The sequence below is a fragment of the Apteryx mantelli genome, chromosome 5, assembly GCF_036417845.1.
Source record: "Apteryx mantelli isolate bAptMan1 chromosome 5, bAptMan1.hap1, whole genome shotgun sequence".
Lineage (NCBI taxonomy): Eukaryota > Metazoa > Chordata > Aves > Apterygiformes > Apterygidae > Apteryx > Apteryx mantelli.
This window is the reverse complement of record NC_089982.1, coordinates 60,793,279-60,814,063: the sequence shown is the minus strand read 5'-3', so window position 1 is coordinate 60,814,063 and position 20,785 is coordinate 60,793,279. Positions and strand designations below refer to the sequence as shown.

Here is a 20,785-nt window from a genome sequence, read left to right as displayed (position 1 = left end):
TGGCAGTGCTACAGTGTGAATTTGCGGTGGCTTTCCGGGGTGTCTGTCCTATACAACTGCCAATTTCTGTTTTTTACAGGATTTAGGATTTTGTGCTCCACTTTCTGTGCAGGGGGAAATGACACAATGGTATACAGTGAATGTATTTTTACATTTACAGCACATGGATTATCTGTTTTTTTAAAAAACAGCAGATCAAAAAAATACTTACGAGCGAGTGGCATATTCTCCCTCCCTCACTCCCTGCCTCCCTCATTATGCTTTACGTAGTCCTTCTGCCTCCTGTGCTGTATGTGTTAGCTGCAGGTGTTCGTGCTGGCCACAGCGATTTTGTAGAGGTGAGGGTTATTTCATATGCAAGTTACACACCAGAAAATGAGGCAACTGAGCAACTGTCTCGTCCCCCGTCTTGAAAAGATGACAGTGTTGAAATGCCACTGTGAGAGCAGGAGCAAATGGGGGGAGCTTTATATTCTCTTCCTTCCTCGTACTCCAGGCTAGCACCGTGTGTCCTTCTGCCTGGGATTCATGGGGTCATTGCCCCACGCTCCCTTCCTTCTGGTCCATGGCTGTCTTTGCCCTGAAAAGTGGTGATGTTTTCTGTGTTTGTTAATTTTTCTGCTCTGAAATTCAGTCTAGCAAAACATTTCTATTACTTATAGTGCAGAACTAACAGTAACTGCCAGGACTCTGCTTAGGCAAGCAGAGAATTCTTGTTTTTTAACCCACTGGTTAACTGATAAAACTTACGTTTGTGTCCTGTATCTGTCACTGCACTGAAGCATCTTCTGCAATCAGACTGTTTATAATTTTTACAGTTTTAATAGATAAAGCCTAATTTTGTACAAAATCTAGCAAATTTACAAGATAAATTAAAGACTGCAGTCCTTAAGCCCACTCTTCCTCTGTGTGTACAAAAGACAAGAACCAGAAAAAGATGTCTGATTGAAATGAGCCCCTGAACCATTCTTGTGTGGACTAAAACGAGAGTAAGGCAGCAGGAGACCATTGCAGGTCCTTTGGGGCTGTAGGAAATGGGGTGCTGACCAAGCGACTGCTCCTCTGTCTGCTCCAATCCAGTGACTGCAGCAAGTGACCACTGAGAGAAGGGTGACACCATCTCCATTTAATGTATCAAGAAGGTTGTGCGTTGCTGCCCCGTAGGAGCTGCAAGAGGGGCAGGGTTTTGGGTACGTGCCCACATGTGTGTGGGACAGTGTGTGTTGTCTTTGAGACTGTTGTAAAAGATACTGTGCCGTGAGCTCAGACACACCAGCTGACTGCGCCTGTGATCCTCACCATTGCAGTGTGACCCATTTGCATGACCTATTTAACTTTGTCAGGTTGTGAGGAGCTGGACTTGCACATAGGTGTGTTTCAGCCCATTTTTAAGGTTAGGATGCTTTAGATACCTTGTTGCTTTTAAATCTTCTTTCCCATTTTTCGTTACTTCAACAGCAACAAAGAAGTGGGACCTTAGAATAGGCAACTATGAAAAAACGAGTAGTTACAGCTAACACATAAAGAATTATAATTTCTCTTTTAAAATGGAAGCAAAATCTTCTGAGAACTAAAGAAACCAGGACTTGGCCAATGAAAGGTGTAGTAATCCACAGAGAAAGCTTTCCTAGGGGCTGGGTCTTAATGATAAAACTCGTTCTCCTTTGTGTGGTTTAGCCGTATTGTTCTCCAGTGTCTTAACAGCACTAACACATACAAATTTCACCGGCACCGAACCAAGCTAGGGTAAGTTCAGTTTTGCAGTATGATGAGATACATTTTGGCTTGTGAATAATAGTTTAGGAAGTCTAGGCAGGATTACCTGAACATTTCTCACTTGAAAACAATTTTTTTCCCCTCCTTTTAAACAAATGTTGCCATCGTTAAGACCACTGGGAAATAAAAACTATGAGGTTGTCACAGAAGCAAATGCTTCTTTCATTGGTCGCTGCTTGAATCTTGTTGGCATACATGGTTTGTCCTACTGCTATGAGATACCAGCTTTCCAAAGAACACTTTGGGACATGGTGTTACAGCAACTGATGGCAAACGTTGCTTTTATGATGACCATCAAAATAAAAGCATATACAAAAACAGTCATAGGGTTGTGACACTGTTTTTTTGAGAGGTGGATATTTCATCAATAGAAGAACTGAATTTCCAAACTACACAGGCTGCCAAATGACCATTATTTTTGTTACTATTTATCATTTGAACTTTTGGCGTCAAGAGGGGCGCAATTAAGACTCCCTGGAGTTCCCCCACCCTTGATTGCTTTCTAAGCCTATTAGGTTGGTGTATCCTGTATGGTCTGTATATTTTTATTAGGAAATGTTGCTAGGAACTTTTTAATGCTCTTCCATTTTTATTAGATTTACACATTGCTCCACCCACCATTTGGAATTGACCAGAACTGTCCTCCTTCAAAGGCTAAACATAAGAGTTATTCATGTTGCAGTTGGAAATACTGTGGAAAAATTATGATGCAAACAGTAAGCCAGATGGAGAATTTTACAAGCATCTTTTTATGTCATGAATGATGCTGTCTCTAGGTTATGGGCTTTCTGCTCTCTCAACTGTTGTTCCTTTCTCCTTGGCCTCCTTCCAGAGCTGTTAAGTTTCGGCCAGGGAAGAAAAGGAGATTTGGAGTCCTCTAAATTTGCAAGCCCGTATTTTTTGTGATGTGGTTGGTGACAGCAAGCTTTGTGTGCAAGACTGTGGGCATGCAGAGTGCCACAGCGATTAGCATGCTGAGCACTGCACCCTGACAAAGTAAACAGAGCCGCTCTCACCGAGCTGTGCCAGTACCACCCAAACGAAAGCCTGAGAGCGGATGTGGTCAGAGCTCTGGTCACGGAGGGGGAGATAAGAGGTGAAAGCTGCCTCATCTCTTCAAGCCTTTGCCTGTCTTCCTGATCTAAAAAAACACATTTCTGTATTTCAAGCATCTGAAACACGCTCTAGTTCTCTGACTATTCATGCGGCAGGTCATTTTCAGTGGAAAGAAGAGCTGGCGATGTTAAATGAATGGTCTTATAGACTATCAACCTCTACCTTTGATCTTTACTTGTCCACACAAGCATCATTGCAGTTCCTGATTTAGTAGCTTGCAAATCTAATAATTTGTTCTCTTCTGACCCTCAACATTTACCTGCATAAGAAAGTTTCACTGGTTTAATGAAAGGATGTGGGGAGAAGTGTATGTGCATGTGTGTATATAAGTATAAAATATATATTAAACATATGCACACGTGTACTGATCTAGTGCCCTCAGTGGAAAGCCATGTGTGATGACTCTAACTTGCTTTGAAAGAAGCTTATTTCAGTTTGGCTTAGTCTTACTATTTACTAATACTAGGTATTGATTTAAGCAACAGCGAATAAGTTGCTCAGGAAAGTGTAAATTCTCCATGAACTGTGTTACAAAGTTGGTGCTGTTTCCTCTTACAGACTGTGGTTATCTGGACTGTAGTTCCAGGCTTTTGTTTGGGGAGAGAGCACCTACCTCTTTTCCCAATGGCTTCTGGCTGGTTAGTCAGAGAGGCAGCAGAAAGGCTGTGTTAACTAGCAGTAACTGACTTGCTCATATTGACATGCAAAATGTTTTCTGAGCAAACTTCTTGCTTAAATGGGAGCTGGCCATTGCTTATATACCCTCCCTGCTTGCTTCAGAAATCCAGCCATTGCCCTTCTGTTTTGTAACATGCTCAAGCTGTGCTGGCAGCCTACAGTGGTAGGTGGGGCAGTTAGCAGGGGTTTTTTGTTTTAAAAAATTGCCAAAATCTGCATTTGGAAAGAGAACTTGTTGGAGTTTTGCATTTAGAAGAAGAAAAGTTTTGCTTCTTGCTTATCAGGTCTTCAGACAAAACATATTCACTTTTTAAATGCTATAACTGGTAATGTCTTTCCTTTAGCTAATGATATGACTGTTAGCGAGTTGTTACTGGGTTAGTCAGGGAGTGGTCAGTTTGGTAGGATTGCTTTTTCCAATGAAGAAGAGTTAAATGAATTTAATTTTTGCCTTGTTTCAGGATAATATCATCTTATTCTTAAGAGGCTGCAAAGAGCTGGGACTTAAAGAATCTCAGCTTTTTGATCCGGGTGACCTTCAGGACACATCAAACAGAGTAACTGTCAAGTAAGTGCATCAGCAGTTTGCAGTTAGCATGTTGTAGCCTCAGATGCATGTGATTCAATAGTAAATATTTAAGAATGAGCAAAAAGGGTAGAGAACTGTCATTTGTATAAAGCAAATATGAAGCTGAGTTTTTTGAAACCTGCAGCACAGGAAAGAATAGACTGTTCTCTTCAGCACTCTTTCTCTAAGGGCAATCTTTTTTCCCAGAGTAATCATGCACAGCTCTTTTAAAATACTTGTTTAGTTCAAACAATGAGATTGTGTGGGACTTGGTGGGTGGGTGGGGGTCTAAACCGATAACTTTCTTTTTCTCTCTCTAACTAATGAACTGTGTAGGCTGGTGAAAAAAATCACTGCTGTGTTATTTCAGATTAAACTGTTTTGAAGATCCATTATAGGACTTTGATTGTTGGTTTTGAACCAGTAATTGAAGGTCTCTCAGAAAATACAAGCTGCAGACAAGAGTATAGCCTATTTATTTTCTAACAAGAGCAATGGGTTGTGACACAATGCTATCTTTGAGCTGTGAACTTCTGTGTAAACTATATGAACTTGGAATGCCACGGTTTAGATGCTTTATCACCCCATCCAAAACTACCACACACATGCATTTTTATTGCAGCATAATGTACAGATATTAATGGATTCTCCTTGCTAACAGCTAATTTGCTTTTTTTCTTTTTTTTGGCTGAAATGATTTTAAAAAATCTCCATTTAGTCAACAGCTTTTTTTGCCACGATATGTGTGCATCCCTCGTTACTGTAAAGATTTTGAGGTGCTTAGACTCTAATGCTTATATTTTGAGCAATTCTGTGAAGTGATGTAAAATAAAGATGAGAAACTATCACAGAAAGAATTACTGACTTGCTTAAGGTCACACAACGCAGGCTTGAATCAAAGTCTGTATAGTCATAGACTGGTGTCTTAAATATGGACTGTGGTCCCTTTCAGGGAAGACTTTGTCATCATGGACTAGAGGAAAAGAAACAGTCAGACAAACTGTATTTTCCTCTCATTGATACTAGTGGAAACCAAGTGTTTCCATCTACCCGCCCCCAAACACACATACTATTTCATAAAATTAACAAGATTTTTAACTGCTGTTACTCAAAAGCTCTCCTGAAATTTTGGGTCTATCATGTGTAATATTAAAAAGTTACTGCTCTACAGACAGGCAGACACTGCTGAGTTGATTGAATGGCCTTGCTTCATTTGGCCAGAAAGATCACTAATGAAATCCTGGTCAGACACATCCATCTTAGAAAAGTGTATGGAAACAATTTACTAAATTTCAGCAGCATTCTAGTTTTCTCCCTTCTGACAGTGAAAGTTGGGCAAGTTTTCATGGTGTTCAAGCACTGTCTGGGAAAATTCAAAGGTTCTGAAAATCAAATTGGCCACTTTCCTTGCTTTGGGGAATAGTCTCCAGCTTTTTGCTCCTTTCCAAGTTTCTGGCTCTGATCATGAGGCACTTCTCCCATGTACATACCAGTGAGAGGGGACATATAATGAACCTGCTGTGAGGCTTTCCTAGCCTTGTTCTAAGTCTGGCAATATTGCAATGAAAGAGGTTCTTCATGATGTCCTGTCAAAGCACGATAATGCGTGGCTGGAGTGAGTTATGAAACAATCCCTAGTCTCCATTTAAAACCAGAGAGAAATGGTGCTTCTTATAAGAAGCTTGACCTTTTGGAGCTGGGGATGTCAGAGCACCTTGTTGGAAGCTGGTGCAAAGCCTGGGAAGAGCTCGCAGCTCCAGAGAGAGCTGTCCAGCATCTAAGCAAGTTAAACCAGGAGGAATAAACTGTGGAGAGCCGGGTTGGCCCGCAGCTGAATACGATGTTAGGTAGATGTGAAATGTCTCACTGGCAGGGATTTTTCCCCCCTCGACTCTACAGAGAAAGCAGCTGTGGAAATGAGCCAGATGTTTTCCTAGTACTGTCCAAGTTCACGCTGAGTAACTGAGCGAGGTGTACAAGCCAAGTCCATGACTGTTGTAGAGAAATATGTTCAAGACTGTCTTCTGCTAACGAGATCCCAAAGTATGAAGGTGATTTTTTTACCTCTCTTTGAAGACGCTTAAGTTATTTTTTAAACACAGTAAAAACAGTATTTGTTTTATGGCTAAAGATGAATATGGCATTATTGTACATGATTAAGATAATGGCTTATTTTAAACATTTTTTTCCTATAGCTGTTAATAGAAGTAAGCATTAGATCTATTTTTTTTGGATCATTCAACTTTTAAAAGTTATGAGCTAATGCTATGAAGAATTTCTTCTTGACTTGTTAAACAGGACTCTTTTCTACTGCTGTTTTATTAAAAAAATAGGACTGTGTTTTATTTTTCTTAGTATGTGAGCATTGATGGATAAAATTTTGACTTAAAAAGGTGTTATCAAAACCCACTTAATTTTAAGCTTTTGCTATTCTCACAGATACAAATACATTTATTTTTGGTTTTGTCAGGTAACTTTTATTGCTGGACTGGACTTACTGTTAAAATAGAAGGCAATTCCATTATATAATAATCAGGAGACAATCTGTACTAAATCTGAAGTGCTCTTATTTATTTTTAGCACCTAAGAACAATACACATTCCTTTCATTCTTTTTTTAATAGCTTCTTTGCTGACTTTTGAAATGTTGTTTATGTTTGTGCCAACCTCATGCTTTGTTGTTTCTAACATAAAATTTCCACCCTTGTTGAGGAATGTTGGTGAAAAATAAATGGCGAAGGATGCCAATTTCCATCTGAGAGCTTGAGCATACCTTCATAAAGCAGAATATGTTTTCCCCAACAGGTTCTGTTGTAACTGGCAGAATCTTTGTTGCTTCTTCCATCTTCCTTGTTCTGTGTGGTGCTTATTTGCTCAGAAACACCTGCTCTATTTCCTTAATGTTTGTGTTAAATACCTCCTGGTCACATGCATGTTCACTTGCTTTCAAAATCCGTATGGGTTGCATGATTTATTAGAGAGCAGAGTCTGACTGTTAGATTACAGCAGAATGTGTTTTAGCAGTGAGGACTTTGGTCTTTTTTGAACAAATCAGCAACTCTGTATAAAGGAAATATTTTTGGCACTGTTTTACTTTACTGTGGGACAATTACAAACACATTTTCTTTTTGTACTTCCAGAATCCTAATTTAATGATTGAAGTAATGGTGACAAAATACTCCCACATTATGAATAAATGAATGTGTGAACTACATCTTCTTAGCTTTCATGTGTTTCCAGCCAGCAGAAGCATTCTACAGGCTTTTATTAGGGAAAACGTGATCTGCTGCATACACGCTCTTGGAAAGTGTGTCTGCTTTCTGATTTTTTTTTTCCTCTTTTTTTCTGTGTGTGTGTGCAACCAGGAACATTGACTATAGTAGGAAGCTGAAAAATGTAAGTATATAACTTGGAGTATTTTTTTTTTTTGTCTGGTTAATCCTGTATTTGGCCTGAGTTAGAATTCTGTCAGTAAAAGCTTGGTATGGTTGAGTATCACTGAAAAGTACTTTTAAACACAAGTATAACCAGGCTATATTGGAGATTTAGGCAGAGCTGCTATGGCAAAGCATCATTAGAGCAGAAATAAAATGGAGAATGTTTATCTCTGCTTAGATAAGGAAATGAGCAATGTAATCTCTGCTCTCTATTCTGATTTTGACTGGGAGCAGCTTGACTCACACCTGAAGCTATGCTTTTGTAGCCTTTTATAATATACTAGGCATAAGGTAAATTTGCACAAAGCATTTAAAATGAAGCAAAAGGATCATACTAGGTCTGGATACAATCTTTACTATCAGGCTTGCTAGCTTTCTCTTTGTTCTTCCAAACAAATAAGTGTTTCTCCAGAAAAGTTAATTCTGTTTTACTTTAATTTCTTGTTGATTTAAACTAATGGCAGTAGTAATGGATTCTGTAATTGTTAAGTGGAAAAGAAAATGGCTAAACTTTGCTGGTCTCAGAGTTAGTTATTCTTCTAAAGCCTAGCAAACTGTCTGTCTTTAGTCAACTGTTAACTACTGTAAATTCAATTTTATATTTGGCTGACATCCCTATAAGCTGTGAGGAAATGCCAAGACCTTTTCCCAATAACTTTGCAAGCCAGTAATCATGGCTACAGGTAAAAATCACACAACTAATTCATCCTGTCTTTCCTGTCATCAGTAGAGTAATATCTTTCTCTTCTAACATCCAAAGTTGCGGGGAAAGAGTTCAGCTTTGGTGTTTTGGCACCTTTGTGGGCACTGGTTAAATATCTTTGTATAGATTTATTATTTTGAAGGTAAAGTTAGCTTTCAAAAGTGTCCTCCACTCTGTGTTTGTAGGCAATACATACTTTCCAGGTGCATGATACTGTAATTTCGGCTGGCAGCCAATTGGAATTGCTTGCAAATGTAACATTATTTGGGAAAAAAAAAAAAAAAGCCAGTTGGGGAAAAAGGAAGAAAAGAGAAAGTGATCAAATGCTAGCAGAAATAAATAAAAATACCACAACCTTCATCAGAGAACTGGATAGAAAAATGAATTGGACAGTTTCCAAGTTGCTAGGAGTACTATATCTGTAAGTGTTTTCACTTCACTTGAGAACATGCACTGTAAGAAATTTTTACATAAATTTGTTATTCTGTGCTGAGTAGTGCTGGTTGAAGGAAAACAGTTCAGATAGAAGTTTTTTCAAGAAAAAAAATCAGTATTGGCAAAACCAGCTCCTTCTCCTCAGCACAGTTGTATCAATTTGGATGCAATTTCAAAATGAGGAAAAAAAAGAACTATATTAAAAGTGTTATTCAGTTATTTCATGGCATGTATATTATTTATCTTACACACCACAGTTGTGCTTTTAAACAAGCAATCTGTATGACACATAGTGTATTCTTTTCTGGTAGGGCCTCAGCTGGAGTGCTACGTGTGACTTTGGACATCACACTTAAATAAAAGAAAGGGCTGTTAGAGAAAGTTGATGGAAAAAGGATAATCTAAAGTCTGGCATATATGGCTGAGGAAGAAGTATTGAAGGAATTTGGAGAAATTCAAAGTATCGAAGATATTTGAGTGCTTTAGGAGGAACAGTCTGACGGTCTGTTCTGTCCTGTCCTATCCCCCCCCCACTTCAAATTTCTCCTATTTCTATTTTCTTTTATTCCCTATGTAGTATGCATTATATGGCCCTGTCTGATTGGCACATAAAATATATTATTTCAGTTTATTTAACTTCTTAAAATGGTTACTAGCAACTATTGTAGGCAACTATTATTTATTACTGGTTGCACATCTTTTCCACATCAAAGTATTTCCTGTTTGTTCTGCAGTGAAATACTTTGCTATGCCATGGAATATGCAGAAATAATGAGCATTAAATGAGAAAAATGCCCTAAGTTCTGAAGTGCTGTTTTGACATTTTAGCCTTTGCAAAACATTGAGTCGAACTGCCTTTGATGCTCAGTTTCCAGTCCAAATTGCTGCTGCACAGGTACCGCTAAAGATAGGGCAGCTGGATAAGTGGAGACGTATGTGGGTCCAGAGGAGAAGGCAGTTTGCTTTCCTTGCATTATATAAATATCAGTGGTTTTGGAGGTTTTGGAGCTGACAGTCCCAAGCATCTTAATTTCTCCTTTCCTAGAACAACTACAGCACCAGCAGAGCCAGATCAAATTCCTTTGCTACCTCAAGGAGCGAGAGGATGTAATCCTTGGCATTTCTTCTGAGATAGTTTTGATGTGACTTTTGAGTTATGGATAGGCATTAAGTCAGAAATGAAACCACCAACTCTTTCTACTTTATTGTAACAGAAGCAACCAGATGCGCATGGCTGTTGGTTAGTCTTGGACTGAGCATTTCTTAAGCCTGGGCACTAGAAGTCACCGTTACAGAGTCATCTTGTTAATTGTGCTGAGATGATTCAAAATGAAACTACATTTCCTTTTGCTGAAATAGGCAGACACACGTCAGACATTTTATTTATTCCATTATGTATAGCTGTTTTAATTAATGAACACTAATATTAGTATTCCTTTGGGTTTTTTCCTGTTGGATTTACAAATGGGCATATTTACAAGTGTGTCTTCTGGAGCCCTCCTCACTTGGCAATAGTTTCAAATATCTTGTCTAGTTTTTCTATTCAGATTTATTTTTACTGTTTACTTTCCAGCAAGACATGAGAGTTTCAATTTTTAAAAAATACTGGGAAGATAATGTGTTAAGTTATGTATTCTGTAGGACTGTTTCAATAGTTGTCTGGTGTATTTATGTTTAACTATTGAGAGACACTTCCCTTCAATCTCCTTTGGATTTATAACAAAATCCTGTGCTGCTGTGCAATTTAGAATAAATGAGATATACTTAAGGGAAGTAAATATAGCTAAGTAACTGTGTAGATGGCTTCGAATAATTCTTATTAACTTCTGCAGGTATTAGTCACCATTTATTGGCTAGGGAAAGCGGCAAACAGCTGCACCTCATATAGTGGATCAACCCTGAACCTGAAGGAGTTTGAAGGTTTGCTGGCACAGATGAGAAAGGTATCTTTTTGTTATGTTTTGGGAATGGAAATTTATTTCAAATTTTTAGTCCCATAAATACTCTGTTTGTTGCTATATATGAAAGAGGTGGGGGACTGGAGTACAAATTACTTAGTAAACCCCTACTTTCTTTGAAAATGTTTCTGACTGTACCAAGCCATAGTAAGCACAGCTTTTTTGGCAGCCAACTTTGCGATGATATTAATGATGAAGCACTTGATGTAAAACAGGGCTTTAGAATTGTCACATGGCTCTGTCATCTTCATTTCTGTAGTCTTTGGTTTGAATTATTTTCATTTATGACACAGTTTCAGCTAGAAGAGCTGAGACTCAGAAATAAGCTGGCAGGCCCCGGGGGAGCAGAGATTTTTTTTTTTCTTTAAACATTCAGTCTCATGGGCAGCTCTTTCCTTATTCAGTTTTCAGTTGCAACACAAAGCATCAAACCAAGTATCAGCATCAAACCAAGTATTCAGTATAAAGCTGAAGGCTAGAAGGAAGAGATCGTGTTTCACAAAGGTCATGGCTAGGATGAACCTGTGTTTTGCCATGCTCTGAATTCTTGCGGAAAACAGATTTTGGAGGTGGCTTATGATAAGCTGAGCTGTGGTGGAAAGGAAGAGTTGCCACTGCTGGCACTGCTGGGGACTGCTGGTTGAGCACTACAGCATGTCCTGAACCTGGGCCTGGGACGCTGAGCCCCAGTAGTAGTTAATGTTGATATCCAAGCATGCATTTACTGGGGATGGAAGTAGGGAGGAGCAGGCGCATGCGAAGACGGCAGCCCCCCGTGCTAGTGTTGCTTGTGTTGGCCATGCTGCTCGTGAAGGAACAAGGGGAAATGGAGAGGAAAAGAAAAGAGAACTTCCTGCTTCTCTGCAGAGGTTTTTTTTGTCCTCATTTGAAATTGGCTGTACAAATCACTCAGGACTTTGCCACTCATGAGTGATATGACTGAGACTAAGCAACAAAGAAGTTAAGTTATTATGTGGATTGTTTCCAAATAGGAGATACAGGGAAGAAGCAGTGCTCGCTTCAGAGAGTTTGTAATCTGAAAAGTGAAACAAAGATGGACAAGGGAGCTAATGCAGAAAAATTGTCAAAGTGGAGTTTGCTATAATGCTAGTGCCACATGGTATCATAGTTTCATTTTTAATGTTTAATCTCACAGTGTGAGGCTCCTCTTCTTCTGAGTCATATTTACCCATCTAACTAATCGTTAGAGCATTTAGGAGGTCCCTTTGGGCCCTTTGGTGGGTTGAAATAGCCTGGGCCCAAAAGGTAGGGTTATCAGCGGAGCCAGTAGTGGTGCGCCTGGCTTGGAAGAGCAGAGCACTACAGGTAAAAGACAAAAGAGAGAGGCTGGAATTTGATTTGTTGCAGATGTTGGAAGTGGAAGCAGAGTAGAGATCTCATAAAAGCTGAAAGCTATATATTCTTTTAATATAAAAACAGAGCACTTCTCAGTCCTGAAAAGTCTGTTTAGATGGTGCTGTTATGAAGGCCACTAGCAACTCACTTTGTAAGTTCCCCTCGCTGCTCTGACGGCCCCTCAGTATTTCAAATTGGCTGTTGTGGGCTTTCCTGTTACTGAATTTGGAGATGATTTGATTGTAAAATAGAACATACTAATCATGCTGTGTAACACTCTGATGTTCTCTTTAGCTGAGGCTGAGTGACGAAAAGACACTTCATTACATTCTCTACTGGCGTTTTTTTCCACAGAGTTCAATAATTAAATCAACCATAAATAATAGTTCAGTCTGGTTTAGTTTTTCTGTTATAAATTCTCTCCACCCTCTTTTTTTAATAAACAAATCAAAAGACAGCTTGAATGCAAGTTGTCTTGGATTCATCTTTTTCTACTTCTCAGAATGAAAGGACTATTCATTTCTAATTTTATTCATGGCTACTCTGTTTTTAATTTCATTAGCTATTTGGATATGCATTCTTCTTTATTTTAAAACTGGAAATTCCAAGTGACCAAACATTCCTGCTTTTTGATTACATTCAGAGGGTTGAGGTTCCTGGAGAAATGCATTTTATATTTGGCAATCACACTTTCTATACCACTTGGTGATATATTGTATTTTTAATTAGATCATGTGAAAGACTAACGTGCTATTATGTGTTGCGTTATGGCATTATCAGTCCTGCAGATAACCACTTTCTTTTTCCTATTGATAACATTTGGGAGATGGTATTTGTTCAATGCAGGACAAGTACCTGTTTGTGAGACAGTGTTTCATTGGGTGAGTAGTTTGCCAAGGGGAAGGCTATAAAGAACATGTTTACAAAAGTCTAGGATACCATCCTGGTGCCTGCCTCCTAATTCCTAGTGAGTTGCATGCAAAATTAACATAAGCAGGCCTTTGAAAGTAGGGCTGCAGAACTCATTAGTTCACAATTGGACTTTTTTCAAACTCTGAAAAGATAGTGAATGCAGGATGGGGCTTTCTGCCTTACTTTAAGTCCTGTAGCTGTTGAGTGTTTCTGTGTCATTCAAATACAATAATTTAAGAAAATGGAAGTGTGCCTGAGGATTGAGAATAGCCGGTTGGTATGAAGAGATGAGGAGCTTTAGAGAATTTGGATTTAAGAAAGCTTTTGGATTGTTTCTCCAACAGGATTTTGATGGGATTTTTGGTTTTGTTCTTGGATCTGTGTAAATCACACAAACTTCAGGGAGACAAATCTTTGCTGTCTGGTGTTTCTATAGGTATTCTGGTTCACACACTAAGCAGGAATGGAGAAGGAAATTACATAGGGTTCAATTACTACTTTGTCAGATACTTTTTACTTGCTTTTAGAAAATATTTTCATTTGAGTTTGCAGTGGGGTTACTTATTGGCATTACCACAATTTAGCTTGGCCTTAGGGAACCTTTGCTGCAGTCCTTGCTGTGGTATTTTGGCAGAGTAATGGTGAATGGCACTAATTAAGCCTTCTTCCTGAAAAGTCTGCAGGACGTTGGGTCTGATCTTTCCCTTTCCCTTCAAGCCTCCCTCTTTTCCAGCACGGAAGCTTTTGTGTGATATCACAGTCCTCTCCTCCCTCAATTGCTTCTTCTCCAGCAAATCTCCTTTGTTTAAGGAGGTTGCCTGCTATAGAGTACTGTGATGCTCTTGACCGATCTGCTCACTGGCAGTGCTAGTAATGGGTAAGACCTTAACAGTCAAGGACAGTAGGAGCTGTACTGAACTTAGCCATTATGCTCCAGCTAGCTGTAACCAGGGGGTGCTTTTTAATTAGGAATTAATATTCAAATACTTTGGGGGAAAAAAAAATCACATTCCAACCTCTTTGGGTTGCAAAATGTCAGCCTGATAATAGCACCCACATCTCTGACTTTACTTACTGTCGGGGAAGAAAAAACAGATTTATCTTTGAATGAAAGTAGTTATTTTTGGTTTTCTCAGCCTGTACTATTGTAATTAATGGTAAGACACTCACTAAAACAAGGGATTTATTATAATGCAAGGGTGAGGATGGCTTCTATTGACCTTTCCCTCTGCTGGAGTTTCAGTGTTTTAGTATGTGCTGCTTGCACTGGAAAGAATTTGTAATCACAGGGCTGTCAAAGACAACCATTGTTCTCATTGCTCTGAACATGTGGGTCAGCTACAAGCGCTTTCATATCCCCCAGAGCCAGGAGCTGGCAAAGAGTAAAGAGCACAACTGAATTCTTCTGAGGCATCAGGAAAAGTATTTTGCATATTTTTCATTGCTGATTGCTTCAGAAAGACATCCCTCTTTCATAACAGGAATTTTTCTTCAAGGTAGAGGAGGCTGGGGCACACTGCTTCATTATTTTGCCGAGCTGAAGCAGCAACAACAAATGCTGTCTGCTGGTGTCCCAGCCAGATACAATAGATAGGCAAGGGGAGGAGAGGAAATCTTTTGGAAAGCAGCAGACTTAAACTTGATGCAGGCAAGATGTTAAAATTATAGTGCCTTTGCCTGTGCTATGGACTATGGACGACAAGTCAAGTTTCAGGTCTTTTTCAGTTTTGATCAGTTTATTAACCTACCTATTACAACTTTTTCTCAGATCATCATACTAATCTAATGAGCATGGTTTCCTCTTAATCAGCATAATTTTTTTTTTTTTTGCAAGTTTGCACTTCTGCTATGAAGGGAAAAAGGGGCAGAAAACAGGCAAATCCTTTTTGGGGGAGGAGATTTTTAGTGCTTTAGAAGATGCTTTGTTATCTGATGTGTAATGAGTCTCGTTGGTATGTCAGTAGCTTCTTTCTGAAGAGATGCCTCCTGTACTTCCATGTAGGAAACTGAGGATATTGAGAGCCCAAAGCGCAGCATTCGTGACAGCGGCTATGTAGACTGTTGGGACTCTGAACGCAGCGATTCTCTCTCCCCACCTCGCCACGGCAGAGATGACTCCTTCGACAGTCTGGACTCGTTTGGATCCCGCTCACAGCAGACACCATCCCCAGATGTAGTGCTCAGAGGAAGCAGTGATGGTAAGTACCAGTTGCAAAGAGGCACGTGCATAATTTTGTGACATATAAGCAACGTTTCTGGAGCAAATGTGCCATTCAGAAGCTGGACACAGCCCCGAATCATGCTAATCCAGCGGGAGAACCTCTTTGTGAATGCTGATTTGTGCTTCCTGAGGTTGAGATGACTTTGCCAACAACTTATTTGAAGTCCATCTCAGGATAGCGTAGCATTGGAAAATGAATTACATCATAGCAGTGTAATTTTATGATTGGGAGAGTGCATTTCTGGGCTACTGTGTAAGAGGATGTTGTGCAGACAGATTTTAATTTATAAACTAGGCTGGGGCAAGAAAGAAAAGCACAGGATTGGGGAGATATTGAAGTGAATAAAATTCTGCCTAAATAAAACCTGGACAGCTAAATGTGGAAGATAGAAGTATCTTGGAAATAACTGATATTTGACAGCCTTTTGAAGTCCAATATAGACCATCTGGCCAACTGCCATATTTGTGTTTTCATGGTATTTAGAAAATTGGGTAACATGATAACTTTGAGCGCCAGAGCTGTGGTTATCTTTGTACACCTTTGAGTGTGGACTTGCAGCTCTTGGCTTATAGAAGGGGTGCTGCTTCTCTGCCTTTCCTGTCTGATTCACAGAGGCTTTCTGAGGCTTGTAAACACAGGGTACTGGATGAGGAGGTACTCACTAGAGAGTAAATGTAGACCACGCACGTAGGTTACCTGTTTTGAGCTGGACTCCAGAACAAAAAGACCCTTGATTTGGGCTCCCTCTGCTCAGGATGGATGAGTCAGTTGAACATCATCATTGTTAGATGAAGTTATATTCCACATGTGAATCACTTCTCTGACATAATTTTATTTATTTATTTAATAAAAATGGAAGGACAGAAAGACTTTTTGGCAGGAACCAGATGTTCACACGGCCTTTGGCAGTGTGAAATGAACTGATGCTAATCATAACTGGACACATGAGAGATCTCCTGAGGTGATGAGGAATTCCTTAAAACTGAAAAGCTGGCAGAGAGTTATTATCAGAGATGTATTATCAAAGAGCTGTGGGGAAAGCAGGGCTGAGTTCTGCTCTGCTGTTTTTGAGTTGCATGTAGTATTGGGATTGTTGCAGATAGACCATCCGGAACCAGGTCCTGGGACTGGTTCTGTGAGATCTTGTATCCCCAGACACTAAGCAGAACACAGCTGTGGGAGAGGAGTCTTTACGTTACGAAGCGTTTTTCTGCCTGCCCAAACTGGACAAAAGCCCAGCATTGACAAGTAGGAACACCTCATGTGTCCTAAACAAGAAGTGTTGCTCTGTTCTGGGTCCTCAGGGAGTTTCCAGTGTCCCTACCTATTTGGAGCTGCTGCCTGGCCAGTTACACATGTCCTGTAGCTGCTTCCCAACAACTCCTGCTGTATCAGTAGATTTCAGTAAGGCTTTGTGATGGTTTCTTTGCCACAGCTAAGACATACTGTCTTGTCACATTTTTGAGTCCATAACAAACACAAAAAAGATGCAAACTTACGAAGTTTGTTCTTAAAAATTAGGCTTTAACCATATCCAGAGCCTGGGTGCATGCAGATGTTGCATGCATGTGTATGATATGTCCAGCAGGCCCTTTCTAATATGTCCCACTTTCCTTGCCTGCTGCTGCAATAATTTCACGACTGTCTCCTCCAAGAGTTGCAGCTGAGGTGTAGCTTGGCTGACCTCTTCTCTCTCTAACCTCTTCCCATGGCCCCAGCAGGCCAGTGTTTCACTCAGCTGGATGTGGTTTTGATAGAAATACTGTATATGTAAAGCTGGATGCAGGAGATGGTTTTGCTTTCTTTCCATCTCTGTCCATTCAGATAGCAACTTTATAAACCCAGGAATGTGACAGCAAAATAAGTTTATGGCTCCTGCTGCTCCTAGAAAAAAACAAATGGAGGGAGATCATTTAAGTGATTCTAAAGTTATGATTAGTTAAGATTTTATCATTAATAAGTGAGAAGTAATACTACCTTCACTAATGCCTACTGTGGTCAGCATCTCTGTTCAGGAACTGCCATGGTGTCCTACTTGGGCCCTGTCACTTGGCAAAAAGCAAACAAAACAGTTGTAGGGAAGAACAACTTGTTCAAAGTGCAGCAGAACTGCAGTCTGACCTGCCCTTAGAGTCACAAATGTACTTGGGAATAAATAAAACCCTTCGCTTGGCTGGCAGGTGTGCACAGGTTCCTTTGGGAACTCCTGTAGGCCCCTTTGCTCACTGCTGTGTGCATGTCTGTAGCATAACTGGCTACATTGTGTGAACTGACTGCTTCTTCTACATGGAAAGGCAAAAGAACACAGTTAACATTATAAATGGAGAACATGGTTACATCTCCCATTCAATGCTTTGGCTTAAAGTGGGTTTTTTTTGCAAATTTGAGCTGAAAATAGTTTTGTGAGTAAAATATGAATAGTTAAATAAGCTGTTTGTCTTTGAAGTACTTAACTTGGACATACTTGTAGGCATATAAGTAATTCCTCTGCCACTGTGGTTATCTGTTCCAGCATTTCTGTCCGCCAGTTCAAGACTAATTTTCATGTGATACAAAAATAAACACCAGAACAAAGTCAAGAGAAAGCAGAATAGCAAACAACATGAAGGGATCTTTTCATTTTCTTTTAGCTCCTCAGTGGCCCTGCTCAGCCTAATGATACCACATTTCTTCAAACCTCAGCTGTCTTCAGACAGTCATGACTCTGCGGTTGTCTCCACTTTTCGTTTAGGCAGTCTGAGGTTCCATTAATGATGTGACATATCATATGCTCTTAACCAAGACTGGCCAAACAAAAAATTGCTGGCAAAAAGTATATTGTGAATTTGTCTAACTAGCTCATTGCTATTGTGTCTTGTCCTTTCTTGCTGTTCCCTTTCCCTCTTCTTCATCTCTTTCCAAGCAAACATTGAATAACTCAATCTGCTGCAAAAGCTCTTTGCAAATAACATTCCTAGCATATTTAGTCCTCTTTTCCTCCCCCCGCTTTGAATTATACATAAGCTACTTGTGATTTTTTATGACTTCATTGTTCTCGGTTGTTCATTAGGTAGCTCGGTGAGTTAGCTAGTGATTCACTAGCTCGGTGAATTACCAAGAGGACACAACTTGGTTGGCTTCCCCCCTCCCCAAGAGGGGCAATAGCTATTGCACATGCAAATCTTGCAAAGGGGGCCAAGGGCCAGAGAGATCCAACACTCCAAAGTTGGGAGAAGGTGATGCTGATGGGAGAATTGGGTGAATATACACCATTTAACTCATCAAACCAGGGCCTGTGGTGATGTTACGCCCTTGAAAGAGAACTATTTGTATAAGTTCTTTTTGAATTACTTAAAGACCTATGATGGTGCAGGGAATCTAGTGATTGTCTATGAAGTGGCTTCCAACATGGTTATGTGAGGGCAGTTCCACTGCAAATGTTATTTAAGATATTTGTCCTACCATTTGGGAGTTGTTTACAGGTGGTAAATAACGGGAAGCTGATTTCATTTGACCAAAATTAATAAAGTATTCACTCAGTTCTGTTCATCTCCTATCTTATTCTCTGTGATTCTTAATTTCTTTCTCTCACCTTATTTCTTTTCTTTGCCAACAGATATTCAATCTTTGTCATACTGATCTAGCTTCTGAATGCTGCAGATCCCTTCCCTTTCTCCTTGCCCTTTTCCATCTCAGGATCAAGTCTTTCTGTCTATTTTGCATTGTACTAGAATGATTGACCTAGCAGCCAGTGAGAGTGGAGAGAGATGATCTGAGTCTTCTGGTTTATACCAGCTGAGGCATATTCTTAGATTTTGGTGACCGAAGCTGACACTGTGTGCATTAAAAGTGCCTTTAGTCCATGTCTGTAGAAACATCCACAGATTCGTGCCATCCTGTAAATATACAATGTGCAGCCCTTTTTGGCTTGAGCTTGTGATTTGCAAGTCTAGGTTCAAGAGTGTGCATCAGGTCAGGCAAATCCATACATACAAGTTGGAGTCATTTGGGCATAAGTCAGGTAAGCATCTGTAGCTGTTTTGTATGCTGGTTTAATCTGATCATGATTTTTTTTTTTGGAATATCCTGAATTGTGACCGGTGACTGAAGATTGGCTTTTCAGGAGTAGAAAATGTAGGTTGGCTGAAGAAACTGTGTTTGCTATCTGTGTAGTTATGGCTACTACCAGTGACTTATTTTAAGATATAAATACAGGTATAATTGGCTTCATTTTTTGATGCTCACATTGTAAATGTCATTTTTTGGTGGTGTCTTCTCTGATTTATTAAAAAAAAGTTTGTAGTGAAGTGAAAAAGAAAAGATTTTTTTTTCTCCGTCCTCATTAGGGAGAGGAAGTGACTCTGAGACTGACTTGCCACACAGAAGGATGCCAGATGTGAAAAAAGATGATATGTCTGCAAGGCGGACCTCACATGGGGAACCTAAATCAGCTGTGCCTTTTAACCAGTACCTCCCAAACAAGAGTAATCAGACTTTCTATGTACCTGCTCCGCTTCGGAAAAAGAAAGCTGAGCGAGAAGAGTATCGAAAGAGTTGGAGCACTGCAACTTCACCGCTAGGAGACAAACCTTTCAGGTAAGACTGGCTTGTCCAACATCTCCCTTCCTCAGTGATGATGCTTTTAACACTTAATTTTCATTCTTTTCATAAGATGTATGGAGCACCTTCTGCTGTAATAGATCTCTTGCTGAGATAGTACTGATAAATTGTTTGCAGCAGTGGGGGAAGATGATAGAAGAGCAATAATGAGTGGAAAATCGTTGTCTTGATGTCATTATTGTTTGCCACACAACACAATGCATATATACATAGTTTATGTTTGACAAGATGTTGATTAATATAAATACGATGGATGTCAACTCAAAACCGAGACTCAACTAAAGTGTTTTTCTGGACAGTCTGAGTCAGTTCTCAAGACAGTTATTCACTGCCAGATGATTCTTATAAGCAGCATTTGATGTATTTAATCAAAATTGGTAATATTTTTGCTATGTTTTTTAAATTAATTTATTTGTATATTGTATCCTATACACAAGTACTGTTCACAGAGCAGCAGCTGTGTGCTTCTGGTTTTGTCAACTGATATTTTGCTCTTCATTTGGCTTCCAAGCAGCTTCCATTAAAGAACATAGTTATCCTCCTGGGTCATTCAACAAAATATCCTTTGAAATTTTGATATCAATGAAATATGCTTAAAATAAATATATATGTGTCATGCACAATGTACATTAAACTGCCTTGTATAATTCAATAGCAAAACCCACCCTGAAACCATAGAAGAAGAACAGAATGAAGCATCGGGACCATGTGAAAAGGAGAGGGTGGGCTCCATGGCTTCTGAGACAAGCCCCACTAAAAACCAAGTAGGTTTGAATCAAAACAAAGGAAACTCTGTAGGCCAGTCTCCTTCATGTAGTGCTAAAGAAGCATCAGCATCCAAAGGGAAAGATGCAGAAGAGCTCAGAAGATTAAGAAGACTTGAACAAGCTGGTATTAAGGTCATGTCAGCAGCCCAGCGCTACGGCAGGTTAGCCCAGCAGTGTGGGAGATTGTGCACGCTTCACATTTTTAGGATTGGCTGGAGTGTGGGTTTCCTTGTTCCGTTGATATTTCACTTCTCCTAAC

General features: G+C 39.7%; 1 protein-coding gene across 1 annotated transcript in view; it reads left to right on the top strand.

Annotated features, from left to right (window-relative positions):
• Positions 1 to 20,785, top strand: part of LIMCH1 (LIM and calponin homology domains 1) — a 190,098-nt gene that overhangs the window by 112,101 nt on the left and 57,212 nt on the right. The window contains exons 4-9 of the mRNA XM_067298104.1: positions 4,032 to 4,138; positions 7,503 to 7,533; positions 10,545 to 10,655; positions 14,941 to 15,136; positions 19,486 to 19,735; positions 20,415 to 20,687. Of these exons, the coding sequence (XP_067154205.1) occupies positions 4,032 to 4,138; positions 7,503 to 7,533; positions 10,545 to 10,655; positions 14,941 to 15,136; positions 19,486 to 19,735; positions 20,415 to 20,687 (968 nt within the window). The remainder of the gene's footprint in view (positions 1 to 4,031; positions 4,139 to 7,502; positions 7,534 to 10,544; positions 10,656 to 14,940; positions 15,137 to 19,485; positions 19,736 to 20,414; positions 20,688 to 20,785) is intronic.